Raw genomic sequence first — 13,906 nt, 5'->3', positions numbered from 1 at the left:
GTTGCTTGTGCTTTAGTCGTCATATCTGAGAAACCATTGCCTAATCCAGGATCATGAAGATTTACTCCTGTATTTTAGTCTAAGAATTTTATAGCTTGTAGCTTTACATTTAAGCCTTTGATCTACTTTCTGTCAATTTTTCATATGACATGCGGTAGGTATGCAATTTCATTCTTTTGTATTGGGTATCCAGTCCTAGCACCATTTTTAAAAAGAGACTATTCTTTCCTCATTGAATTGTCTTTGCACCCTTGTCAAAAATCAATTGACCCTAAATGTAAGCATTTCTTTCTGGACTGTTAGTTTTATTCTATTGATTTATATGTCTTTCCTTATGCCAATATCATAGTCTCGACTATGGTAGCTTTGTAGTACATTTTGAAATAGTAAGTGTTAGCCTTATGACTTTGTTCTTTTTCAAAATGGTTTTGTCTGTTGTGGGTCCCTTAAATTTTTAGATGAATCTTAAGATCAGCATGTCAGTGTCTGCAGAAAAAGCCAGCTAGAGTTTTGATGGGAATTGCATTGAATCTTTGGCTTAATTTGGAGAGCATTGCCGTCTTAAGACTATTAAGTCTTCTGATCTGTGAACATGGGATATCTTTCTGTTTATTTAGGCCTTCTTTAATTTCTTTCAACAATGTTGTGTAGTTTTTAGTGTAAAAGTCTTGCAGTTCTTTTGTTAAATTTATTTCTAATTTTTAATTTTTTGTTGTAATTTAAATGGAATAGATTTCTTAATTTCATTTTTGGTTTACTCATTGTTAGTGAATAGAAATACAATTGATTTTTGTTTATTGTACACTGTAACCTGGCTGAACTTGTTTATTAGTTCTTCTAGTTTTTTTGTGTGGATTTCTAGGATATTCTCTATATAAGATCATGTCATTCGAGCATAGAGAATTTTATTTAGGGATTATACTCATGAATAAATTTAACAAAAGAAGTAAAAGAAAGCCATAAAATTTTATTGAAAGAAGTTAAGAAGATCAAAATAAATGGAAAAATATTCTATATTCATGGATTGGAAGGCTTAATATTGTTAAGATGGCAGTATTCCCCCAAATTGATCTACAGATTGAATTCAATCCCTGTCAAAATTCCAGCTTCCTTGTTTTTTGCAGATATTGACACCCTTATCCTAAAATTCATATCAGCACTCATGAGACCCAAAACAGGCAAAACGATCTTGAAAAAGAACAAAGTTGGAGGACTCACATTTCTTAATTTCAAAACTTGCTGCAAAACTATAGTATCAAGATAGTGTGCCCCTGGCATGAAGACAGACATATAGATCAGTTGAAAAGAACTGAGAGTCCAGAAATAAACCCCCCATATTTATGGTCAAATACCTAAAAGTTAGAGTTGGAAATATAAAACTCGTAGAATAAGACAGAGGTATAAATCTTTGTGACCTTAGGTAAGGCAATGATTTCTTAGATATGACACCTCAAGCACAAGCAAAGAAAAAATCTCTAGATTGGCCTTCACCAAAATTTTAAACTTTCTTTTATAAAAATAAATTTATTTATTTATTTATTTATGGCTGTGTTGGGTCTTCATTGCTGTGTGCGGGCTTTCTCTAGCTGTGGTGAGTGGGGGCTACTCTTTGTTGTGGTGCATGTGCTTCTCATTGCGCTGGCTTCTCTTGTTGCGGAGCACGGGCTCTAGGCACGCGGGCTCAGTAATTGTGGGTCGCGGGTTCTAGAGTGCAGGCTCAGTAGTTGTGGCGCATGGGCTTAGTTGCTCCACGGCATGTGGGATCTTCCCGGACCAGGGCTCGAACCTGTGTCCCCTGCATTGGTAGGCGGATTCTTAACCACTGTGCCACCAGGGAAGTCACAAAATTTTAAACTTTTGTTCATCAAAAGACACTATGAAGTCAGTGGGCTGCTACAGAATGGGAGAAAATATTTGCATGTCATATAACTGATAATTATCTCGCATCTAGAATACATAAAGAGTTCTTTGAACTCAACAAAGAAGTATAAATAATTCAAATTTAAAATGGGCAAAACACTTGAGTAGGCATTTCTCCAGTGAAGATAAACAAATGGCCAATAAGCACATGGAAAGATGCTCAACATTATTAGTCATTAGAGAAATGCTGATGAAAACCACAACGAGATGCCACTTTGCAGACACTCAGATATGTATAAATACAAAAATGGAAAATAAGTGTTGGTGAAGATATGGAGAAATTGAAATCCTCATACACTGCTGGTGGGAATGTAACATGGTGCAGCTGCTGTCGAAAGCAGTTTGGAAGTTCTCAAAAAGCTAAACATAAAGCTTCCATATGACTTAGCAATTCTACTCCTAGGTATATGCACAAGAGAATTGAAAACATATGTTCGTACAAATGCTTGTAACACAAATTCATAGCAGCATTGTTCATAATAGCTCCAAAAAGGAAGCAACTGGAGAGGGAAAGCGGGGAGGGACAATTTAAGGGTATGGGATTAAGAGATACAAATTACTGTGTATAAAGTAGATAAGCAACAAAGATATATTGTATAGCACAGGGAATTATAGCCATTATCTTGTAATAGCTTTAAAGAGTATAATCTGTAAAAATACTGAATCACTGTGCTGTACACCTAAAGTAATATAATACTGTAAATCAAGTATACTTCAATAAGAAATATATATGATATAAAAAAATAAAAGAAAATCCCAAAACAAAATGGAAACAATCCAAATGTCAATCAGCTGATGAATGGATAAACAAAATGTAGCATACCCATATAATGGAATATTTAATCCATGATACAACATGGGTGAACTTTGAGAACACTTTGCTAGGTGAAAGAAGCTAGATATAAAAGGCCATGTATTATATTATATGACTCTGTGTATATCACATTTCCAGAATAAGCAAATCCATAGAGATAGAAAGTAGCTTATTGGTTGCCAGGGGCTGGAAGAAAAAGGTGATGGGTAGTGGTTACTAATGGGTACAGGATTTTATTTGGGGATGATGCAAATGTTCTGGAAATAGTGGTGATGGTTGCACAACCTTGTGAATATACTAAAAACCACTTCAGTGGTTTTAAAATGCAGTTCATTGTGCACTTTAAAATGTTGAATTTTATGGTATATGAATTATATCTCAAAACAAAAGACCTATGAATGGGGCTTTTCCATGGAGCTGCCAGACTGGTCAATTAGTGATGATTCTCTGGGGATGGGGCTTTTTTGGCTCCTCCAAACTCATTCTGTCCTTTTCATTGCCTCCTAAGCTAATATGGTTCCCAATCTACTGGTTTTCAAGGCTTTTGCAGGGCTGGAGAGGGGGATAAAATGAGCAATTTATTTTTTAATTTATTTTATTTTGTTTTATTTTATTTTTTTGGTACGTGGGCCTCTCACTGTTGTGGCCTCTCCCGTTGTGGAGCATAGGCTCCAGACATGCAGGCTCAGCGGCCATGGCTCACGGGCCCAGCCGCTCCGCGGCATGTGGGATCTTCCTGGACCAGGGCATGAACCCGTGTCCCTTGCACCGACAGGCGGACTCTCAACCACTGCGCCACCAGGGAAGCCCAAATGAGCAATTTAAACTACTACAGGCTTGTTGGCCTTACCAAGTTCTTTTATTCAAGAAAAATCAGCTGATTTTATTGAGTAAACACCTCTAAGATCATTGCAAACTCTTTTTTAATTTCCAGAGTTCTGAAAAAGTTAATTTTGACAATTTTTGCCCAAGTCCTCATTGCATTCCTGGAGGAATGGAGTTTCAGAGATCTTTAAGTCACCATTCTAGGAGTGATTCTTGTAAAATTGATTTTCTTATGTTGATCTTGCATCTTTTTTTTTTTGGCTGCGTTGGGTCGTGGGCTTTCTCTACTTGCAGCGGTGAGCGGGGGCTACTCTTTCGTTGTGGTGCGTGGGCTTCTCATTGTGGTGGCTTCTCTTGTCGTGGAGCACAGGCTCTAGGTGTGTGGGCTTCAGTAGTTGTGGTGCACGGGCTTAGTTGCTCCACGTCATGTGGGATCTTCCCGGACCAGGGCTCAAACCCGTGTCCCCTGCATTGGCAGGTGGATTCTTAACCACTGTGCCACCAGGGAAGCCGGATCTTGCATCTTATATCTTTGCTGAATTCACTTATTCTAGAATTTTTTTGTAAATTTCTTGGAATTGTCTGTGTAGACTAACTATCATGTCATCTGCAGATAGGGACAGTTTTATTCCTTTCCAATCTGTATTTCCTTTATTTCCTTTTCTAGCCTATTGTGCTGGCTGGGACTTTCAATACTACGTTGAATAAGAGTGGTGAGGATGAATGTGATTTTTTTGGACATGTTATAATGGAATGTGGCAACCTTGGTATAGCTGTATAACTCAGTTAACCAGTATTTTCCAAATTACCAGTTCATATTGTTACAAAATCATGCATGGGTAAAAGATGGAGTCAAAGTGTAAGATAGATCCATGGGTTTTAATGTAAAAATTCATTCATGAAAAGTTCATTTGTGTGGTTCCAGAATTCACACTGCAACTAACCTTTAAGAAGCTGCCACTTGCTTAGTTTTGGTGTTGTATCAAAGAGGAATAGCTTCAATTATCTGAAAAGACTATTTTCCAACTGCATATATTTGTAAGAATGGATTTTCTTCGTATACTTCAATCAAAACAACATTATAGTAGGTATAATGCAGAATCAGATATGAGAATCCAGGTGTTCTATTAAACCATTTACAGATTTGTAAAAATGTAGTACAATGGTACTTTTCTGCTAATTTTTTTTATTTTTGGAAAATATAGTTTTCACAAGAATGTGTTATTTATATTAACATATTCAACCTCATTTTTCAATGAATAAATATTTTTAAAATTTCCGTTTTAATTTATAATATGGTAAATATTGATAGCTTTAAGGTAGATAGACAAAATCTCTTTGAGTCCTCAATTTTTAAGAGTTATAGGGCCCTGAGACCAAAAAGAATCAGAACTGGGACTTCCCTGGTGGTGCAGTGGTTAAGAATCCGCCTGCCAGTGCAGGGGATACGGGTTCAAGCCCTGGTCTAGGAAGATCCCACATGCCACGGAGCAGCTAAGCCTGTGCACCACAGCTACTGAGCCTGCGCTCTAGAGTCCATGAGCCTCAGCTACTGAGCCCACGAGCTGCAACTACTGAAGCTTGCGTGCTCTAGGGCCTGTGTGCCGCAACTACTGAGCCCGCGTGCTGAAGCTCCTGAAGCCTGCGTGTGGCTAGAGCCTGTGCTCTGCAACAAGAGAAGCTACTCTGATGAGAAGCCTGTGCACCACAATGAAGAGTAGCCCCTGCTCTCCACAACTAGAGAAAGCCCCCACGCAGCAACGAAGACCCAACGCAGCCAAAAAATCAATCAATGAAAGAATCAATCAACTATTTAAAAAAAAGAATCAGAACTGTTTTGGTGTAGGATTGGTCTAGAGCCATGATTCTCAAAGTGTGGTTCCTGGACCAGCAGCATCAATATCACCTGGGGACTTGTTTGAAATGAAAATTCTTGGGTGCCACCCCAGACTCAGTGAATCAGAATTCTGGAAGTAGGGTCCAACAATCTGTGTTTTAGCAAGACTTCCATATGATTCTGTTTATGCTAAAATTTGAGAATCATTAATATAGCATATTCTGTCAGGATGTTTGACAATGAGAAGAAAAATTGAGTTGTAGCTGCTGAGAGAAGCACAGTCAAAGGAACGTTATTTTCAAAATAGAATATATAGGGGCTTCCCTGGTGGCGCAGTTGTTGCGCGTCCGCCTGCCGATGCAGGGGAACTGGGTTCGCGCCCCGGTCTGGGAGGATCCCATATGCCGCAGAGCGGCTGGGCCCGTGAGCCATGGCCGCTGGGCCTGCGCGTCTGGAGCCTGTGCTCCGCAGGGGGAGAGGCCACAGCGGTGAGGGGCCCGCGTACCACAAAAAAAAAAAAATAGAATATATAGGAACACATTATAGGTAGAATATAAAAAGGCAGGAAGAAGATTGGAGGAGTTAGATAAAGAGGAAGGCGTAATTAATGGGTCATATACCAGAAGGAGATGGAAATGAATCTGATCAAATACGTGTACAGAGGGATAAACATTTATTTAGTGCCTGCTATATAAGTCAGTGCTCTGTGCACTAGAGAGAAAAAGACCAGGGAATTCCCTGGCGGTCCAGTGGTGAGGACTTGGTGCTTTCACTGCCATGGCCAGCTTTCAATCCCTGGTCAGGGAACTAAGATCCCGCAAGCCAGCAGTCCCCAACCTTTTTGGCACCAGGGACTGGTTTTGTGAAAGACAGTTTTTCCATGGACCGGAGAGGGGCGGGATGGTTTCGGGATGATTCAAGTGCATTACATTTATGGTGCACTTTATTTCTATTTATATTACATTGTAATATATAATGAAATAATTATACAACTCACCATAATGCAGAATCAGTGGGAGCCCTGAGCTTGTTTTCCTGCAGCTAGACTGTCACATCTGGGGGTGATGGGAGACAGTGACACCCGAAGTGTGTTGCTTATGTCCAGTCTACTCCGTAATCTCGTTTTGGTTGCTGTCACCGCATAAAACCCTGCTTCACGAAGATAGGATGTTGGAAATGGAAGCAGGCTTTTCAGTGCTTTTGTGGCAATCTCAGGATTATTCCGCTTTGACTTTAATCCATAATGTATGGAGATTTGAAGTTGTCTCAAACATACTTTTAAGGCCACCATCATTTGCGATCTCAAGCAGTTGATCCTCTTCTAGCATGGACAAAGTCGATTCACCTGGCTTATTCACAAATGGGTTGCAGATCCATTCCTTCCCCGTTTGGGGGTCTTTTGTGGTTGGGAAGTAATGCTCAAACTCTTTTAAAAGCTGAGATAGGTGATCATTTACCAGCTGGGAGAAAGAAAGCCCTGGCTCAGTCTCTTTCAAAATCTCTGTTAACGTTTGAAATATGTCAGAAATCCCAATGTTCACTCGTCACCCCCATAATTCCAGTTTGGCTTTGAATGCAGCCACTTTATCTGCCGACTTGAACACAGTTACCCTTCTCCTCTGAAGTGACAGATTGAGTTCGTTGAGGAGGTTGAATATGTCACACAAGTATGCAAGTTTAGTGACCCATTCTGTGTCACTGAAATGCGCTGGCAGTGGTGACTGTTTTTCTAAAGAAATCTCTGGAGTGGCTCTCATAACTCAGAAACTCTGTCCAGTGATCCACCTTTAGAAAGCCATCTCACTTCTGTGTATAAGAGAAGACGTGTGTGCTCTGTGTCCACCTCCTCACAGAGCTGCGCGAACAGATGTGAGTTAAGGGCAAGTACTTTAATGTGGTTGATAATTTTAATCACATCCTGCAAAATGTTATTAAGTTCAGGTGACATTTTTCGGCTAGCCAGCATTTCTCTATGGATGACGCAGTGCGTAGACTCACATTCAGAAGTGACTTCTTTGACCCGAGTAGTGAAACCAGAAAGCCATCCAGTCATGGCAGCTGCTCCGTCCGTGCATATACCGACACGAAATGACCAATTCAGTTTTCCTGATATGTAATCATTCAAAGACTTGAATATTTATTCAGCTGTGGTGTTGGTTGGCAACAAAAGTGCACATAACATATCCTCATGCACATCCTCCTGAAAAATATGTCACACTAAAACAAGCATTCTTACCTTGTTGTCAACATCAGTAGACTCATCAAGTTGGATTGCATACCATGGTGACTCATTAATCCTCTCTAACAATTGTGCCTCAATATCCTCTACTATTTCATCAAGTCATCTAGTATGGTGCTAGCCAAAAGAGGAATACGTGCCACCTCTCCTAAAAGTTCACGACAGATGTCCTTAGCAGCAGGCAGGATCAACTCTTCACCAGTAGTAAAGGGCTTCTTAGCTTTAGCAATGCAGTTAGCCACTAAGAATGATGCTCTCAGTGCAGACACATTTGATGAAGTGGTGGCCTTCAATAATTGCTTCTGTTCTTCATGTTCATGTTTTTTTCTTTTGAAAAACCCCAAAGGCTTATCTTTTAATGCAGGGTGCTTGGTCTCCATGTGGCAAAGCAGTTTCATGGCTTCGTTGGTTAGCTGGTCACCACATATTATACAAAGCGGGCTTGGAGAATGTGAATCACCCATTGCAATGAACCCGTAATTTAAGAAGGACTCTTGGTACTTTCTTTTAAATGCAGCTTTCTTTTTGTTGGCAGTCTTAGCGTCTTCTGCTTTCTCATCATTGGGTCTTTCCCCCCTTTTCAAAGAAGCTCTCTAGCACGTTTGTTTTTTACTCATTTTGGCTAGGGTTAGCTCGTGGGCTTACCAAAACTGTGGTTGAGACAAGCACACAGTGCGGGAAGGAGGCGTGGACGAAAGTGGTAAATAGACTAATGGGTGGGCCATGCGCAGACTAAAGTAAGTGTCGGATCCTGACTTAAAGCCTGCCACCAGATGCAACTGTACAATTGAAGTACATCAACTCACTTGCCACTATAAAGCCTGCCACCAGATGCAGCTTAATTGTCACTCGCCACTCACTGATAGGGTTTTGATATGAGTCTGCAAGCGATTGATTTATTATGGTCTCTGTGCAGTCAAACCTCTCTGCTAATGATAATATGTATTTGTAGCCACTCCCCAGCGCTAGCATCACTGCCTCAGCTCTACCTCAGATCATCAGGCATTAGATTCTCATAAGGAGCGTGCAACCTAGATCCCTCGCATGTGCAGTTCCCAGTAGGGTTCACACTCCTATGAGAATCTAATGCCATTGCTGATCTGACAGGAGGCAGAGCTCAGGTGGTAATGTGAGCAATGCAGAGTGGCTGTAAATACAGAAGAAGCTTCGCTCAGTGGCCCGCCGCTCACCTCCTGCTAGGTGGTCTGGTTAGGGACCCCTGCCGCAAGCCACGTGAGTGGTGTGGCCAAAAAAATAATCACGTTAATGTGTGGTACCTCTCTTATAGGAACTTAAGGTAAGTTTTGTGGAAGATACAGATGTATAAGCAGATACATTACACTAGGATAATTGCTTTCATCTGAATGAAGTTCCAGTTCCACAGTAAAACAAAAGGTAAACAACTAATTATGCTCTGAAAATTAAGAAGATTGTGAATTTTATCTGGTTAGGAAAGGGACATACGTTAGGTATTTTACACTGCAAAGAAGAATTAGATGTTGAGGAGCGCATGAGTTTTTTTTAATAAGGTGGAAGGTGAAGTAATTTTTGGGAGAGGTGCAGTTAGGAGTTTGTGGTATGTTATGGAGCACTTGAAGAATACGAAGAAGGGCTGGAACATCTGGGTGGGAAATGACCTAAGAAAATCAACAAAGAAGGGAACTAATTTTTACTGAGCATTTACTATATACTTGACATGGTACTAGGAGCTGTAACATTCTTATTTGCTGAGCTAAAGTGAAGGTCCAGTTGAAGTTAGCATAAATTTTTAGTGGATCCATTCAGCATAGTTTACTGTCTTTGGATTGATTGTGTTATCATCATCACTTAGCATATTAGGTGATAGTCTGTCTAGCATTTAATTCCTTGCATAATGGCAATAATCCTTTGCAGCAGCAGTTCAGGTCTAACCTTGGAGTTTTTCTTCTCTCTTCTAAGGAAGGGAAACTTAAGATTCCTTGATCCATCAGTGTAAGTTGTAATACTTTATAGACCTGCTAGCATATGATTTGACAAGCAGTGAGTACCACACAAGAACAGATAACTTCCTTTGTTACAATTCTTGGCACTGGTGGTAGTTTTGACTGTTAAATATGTTAACATTTTTGTGCACTGCCTTACAGTTTACAAAGTGCCTTCATATCTGTGATCTCATTTGATCCTCATAAGATCAGCCCTATGTGGTAGACATTACTATCCCTATTTTACGATTAAGGAAATTGAGGTTCAAAGAGGTTGTGACTTGCCTAAGTTCACTGAGCAAAGAAGAGGGGAAGCTGGGAATCCAAATCCTGTATTCTTTTTACTACATCAGTATAGGCTGGGCATCATCCCAGACCTAATGATTCAGAATCTCCAAATGGTGGGACCTGGGCATGTGATTTTCAGAAAGCTCCACTGGTAAGTATGATGCTCACCAAAGGTTTCTACAGCATTACATCATGCTGCCTCTTCCTTAAGACTTCTTTTACTGGAATTCTATATTGTTTGGATTTGAAATATTGATTTCTGGCCCAACAAGATGAATAAATTTTCAAAACTAGTTTGAATTATTAGACCTCTTATTTCTTCTGAGATAAAATCTCAGTATATTTTTTGTTGTTGAAAGAAAAAGATGTTTAATGTTAGATTGTTTACTTAACAATTCAAATTTAGAAATTAAATAAAACCATAAAACAAGATCCAAACTCTATAAATATAAACCTAGATGGTTTTGAAAGGAAATATACCCGAATATCAGTAGTGATCATCTGAGTTTGGAGATTACAGTTGATTTTATTCTTTAAAAATATTCTGTATTTTTAAAGATCTCTGTAAAAGTCACATATTCTTTTTTAACAAGAAAAAACCAATAAATTGTATTTTATCAATTTCTCATTGAATAAGTTTTTTAATAGTTGCCTTCTACCTCAATAAGTTTTAGGAAAACATGAAAAGACCTTTGGACCTTTGTAAAATCTGAGTATTGATAGACACTTTATGGATTTTTTGACTATTAAAGGCTTGTTTTATATCTTTTAAGAACAGAAAGCATCCTCCTCTGATATGATGTTTGTCACTCAGTGTATCTCTTTTATAATAAGATTTTCTTCACCTTGAATAATGAATCAATTAGCACGTATTCATCAAACATTTATTTGTATAGATGAGAATATTATTTTGTAATCTCTATAGATAATTGAGATTTGGCTTATTGAGGTTCTTGTGCTTACAGTTTTTTTCTCCTTTAACAAAATCTAGTATTAAAGCCTTAGAGAAGGGTATCTACTCAGCAAAATGTCAAGCTTAAGATTCAGCAAGTAGATAGAGGAGAAAACTAGAGAGAAGCTGGCTTCTTACATTCTTCATCTTTTCTTCTCTCTACTCAATTCTTTTATTTTCCAAAGCACAAAAATATTTGACACCACATAAGGAAGAGAAAAGAAAATAGTGAATGTAGGGATTTTTCCCCCGAGAAAGTACTTAAGAAAATTATTTTTTTGTATATGTCCACGTTTCTTTTAGTATGCCTCATCAGCTAAATTCTTTAATGACAGAAACAAGCCTCTTCTACACGTGTGAAAGTAATGTGTGATTGATGTGTTCGTTCATTTGAGTGTCATAGAATGGTAGAGCTGAAAGAAATCTTAAGAGATAATTTAGTACAGTATCCTCGTTTTATACATGAGGAAGCTAAAGCCATGAGAGCATAAGGTTCAAGGTTATACGTAATAAATATCAGAGTAGCTCTTCTAGCTCCAAGATAGGATTGCACTAAACTGCCTTTCATAGCAGATGTTCACAGCATTTCAGACTATGAAGTTACTATGAGCCTGTTTTAGGACAAAAGACTGCTATTTAATGTAAAAAACTCCTCTAATGTGGAGATAAATACAAGAGCTCTTCAAGCTGGGGAAACATCTATCAGACATGGCATTATATCATAATATAATAACATAAGATTGTATAATACACCTATTTTGATATTTCCAGAAAAATGAAATAACTCTTGTCATTCAGTGTCAACTTTGTCTTACCCAAGATTCTTATCACTTATTTCTCTGTATTTTGAGCTGGCTATTATGTTTAGCTCAACCAGTTAGCATTGCTAAGATTAGAAAAGAAATTAAGACTTTTTAACACCAGTTAAAAATATGTTAGATTTGACTTATAGACAAATAGCTTGTTATTTCATTTTAACCAATTACTGACATTTTTTTTTGTTTTCCCAGGCAGTTGCTCAAGAGGATTTTCAAAGAGCATCTACATGTATACTGCGCTGTAAAGAAATGTTGATAAGGCTGCCCAAAATGGTGAGTGAAATCTCTGCCTTTATTCTCCAAGCATTTGAAAATATGCTATATCAAGTTCTAGGAAGAATCATTACTACTTCATGTGATCCTTTAGAGATTATATTTTAGATCAGATCTACTTACTTAGCCAAGCTTTGAAATATTTTGCTTCCTTTGTTCTTTACTAGAAAGGGTTTTTGAATAAGTGATACGGGTTATTTTTTTTTAATAGATCTTGATTGGAGTATAATTGCTTCATAATACTGTGTTAGCTTCTGTTGTACAACAAAGTGTATCAGCCATATGCATACATATATCCCCATAGCCCCTCCCTCTTGAGACTCCCTCCCACCCTCCCTATCCCACCCATCTAGGTGGTCACCAAGCACCGAGCTGATCTCCCTGTGCTATGCAGCTGCTTCCCACTAGCTAGCTATTTTACATTTGGTAGTGTATATATGTCCATGCTACTCTCTCACTTCGTCCCAGCTTATCCTTCCACACCCTGTGTCCTCAAGTCCATTCTCTATGTCTGTGTCTTTATTCCTGCCCTGCCACTACGTTCATCAGTACCATTTTTTTTAGATTCCATATGTATATGTTAGTATACAGTATTTGTTTTTCTCTTTCTGACTTAACTTCACGCTGTATGACAGACTCTAGGTCCATCCACCTCACTATAAATATATCAGTTTTGTTTCTTTTTATGGCTGAGTAATATTCCATTGTATATATGTGCCACATCTTCTTTATCCATTCATCTGTTGATGGACACTTAGGTTGCTTCCATGTCCTGGCTATTTGTAAATAGTGCTGCAGTGAACATTGTGGTACATGTCCCTTTTTGAATTATGGTTTTTTCAGAGTATATGCCCAGTAGTGGGATTGCTGGGTCATAGGGTAGTTCTATTTTTAGTTTTTTAAGGAACCTCCATACTGTTCTCCATAGTGGTTGTATCAGTTTACATTCCCACCAACAGTGCAGGAGGGTTCCCTTTTCACCACACCCTTTCCAGCATTTATTGTTTCTAGATTGTTTGATAATGGCCACTCTGACGGTGTGAGGTGTTACCTCATTGTAGTTTTGATTTGCATTTTTCTAATAATTAGTGATGTTGAGCATCTTATCCTGTGCCTCTTGGCCATCTGTATGTCTTCTTTGGAGAAATGTCTATTTAGGTCTTCAGCCCATTTTTTAATTGGATTGTTTGTTTTTTTGATTTTGAGCTCCATGAGCTGTTTGTATATTTTGGAGATTAATCCTTTGTCCATTGTTCCATTTGCAAATATTTTCTCCCATTCTGAGGGTTGTCTTTTCATGTTGTTTATGGTTTCCTTTGCTGTGCAAAAGTTTTTAAGTTTCATTAGGTCCCATTTGCTTATTTTTGTTTTATTTTCATTACTCTAGGAGGTGGGTCAAAAAAGATCTTGCTGTGGTTTATGTCAAAGAGTGTTTTTCCTATGTTTTTCTGTAAGAGTTTTATAGTGTCTGGTCTTACATTTAGGTCTTTAATCCATTTTGAGTTTATTTTTGTGTATGGTGTTAGGGAGTGTCCTAATTTCATTCTTTTACATGTAGCTCTCCAGTTTTCCCAGCACAACTTACTGAAGAGGCTGTCTTTCCTCCATTGTACGTTCTTGCCTCCTTTGTCATAAATTAGGTGACCATATATGTGTGGGGTTATCTCTGGGCTTTCTATCCTGTACCATTGGTCTATATTTCTGTTTTTGTGCCAGTAGCATACTGTCTTGATTTTGTAGCTTTGTAGTATAGTCTGAAGTTGGGGAGCCTGTTCCTCCAGCTCTGTTTTTCATTCTCAGGATTGCTTTGGCTATTCATGGTCTTTTGTGTTTCCATACCAACTGTAAATTATTTTGTTCTAATTCTGTGAAGAATGCCATTGGTAGTTTGATAGGGATTACATGGAATCTGTAGATTGCTTTGGGTAGTATAGTCATTTTCACAATATTGATTCTTCCAATCCAAGAACATGGTATAT

At 38.5% G+C, this 13,906-nt stretch overlaps 1 protein-coding gene across 1 annotated transcript in view; it reads left to right on the top strand.

Annotated features, from left to right (window-relative positions):
- The window catches only part of TEX11 (testis expressed 11), a 374,728-nt gene that overhangs the window by 73,314 nt on the left and 287,508 nt on the right, over nt 1-13,906 (top strand). The window contains exon 8 of the mRNA XM_028482531.1: nt 11,847-11,927. Within this exon, the coding sequence (XP_028338332.1) occupies nt 11,847-11,927 (81 nt within the window). The remainder of the gene's footprint in view (nt 1-11,846; nt 11,928-13,906) is intronic.

The sequence above is a fragment of the Physeter macrocephalus genome, chromosome 21 (assembly GCF_002837175.3).
Source record: "Physeter macrocephalus isolate SW-GA chromosome 21, ASM283717v5, whole genome shotgun sequence".
NCBI lineage: Eukaryota > Metazoa > Chordata > Mammalia > Artiodactyla > Physeteridae > Physeter > Physeter macrocephalus.
Note: the sequence above shows the minus strand (reverse complement) of the source record. Positions and strands in the feature narration are given on the sequence as shown.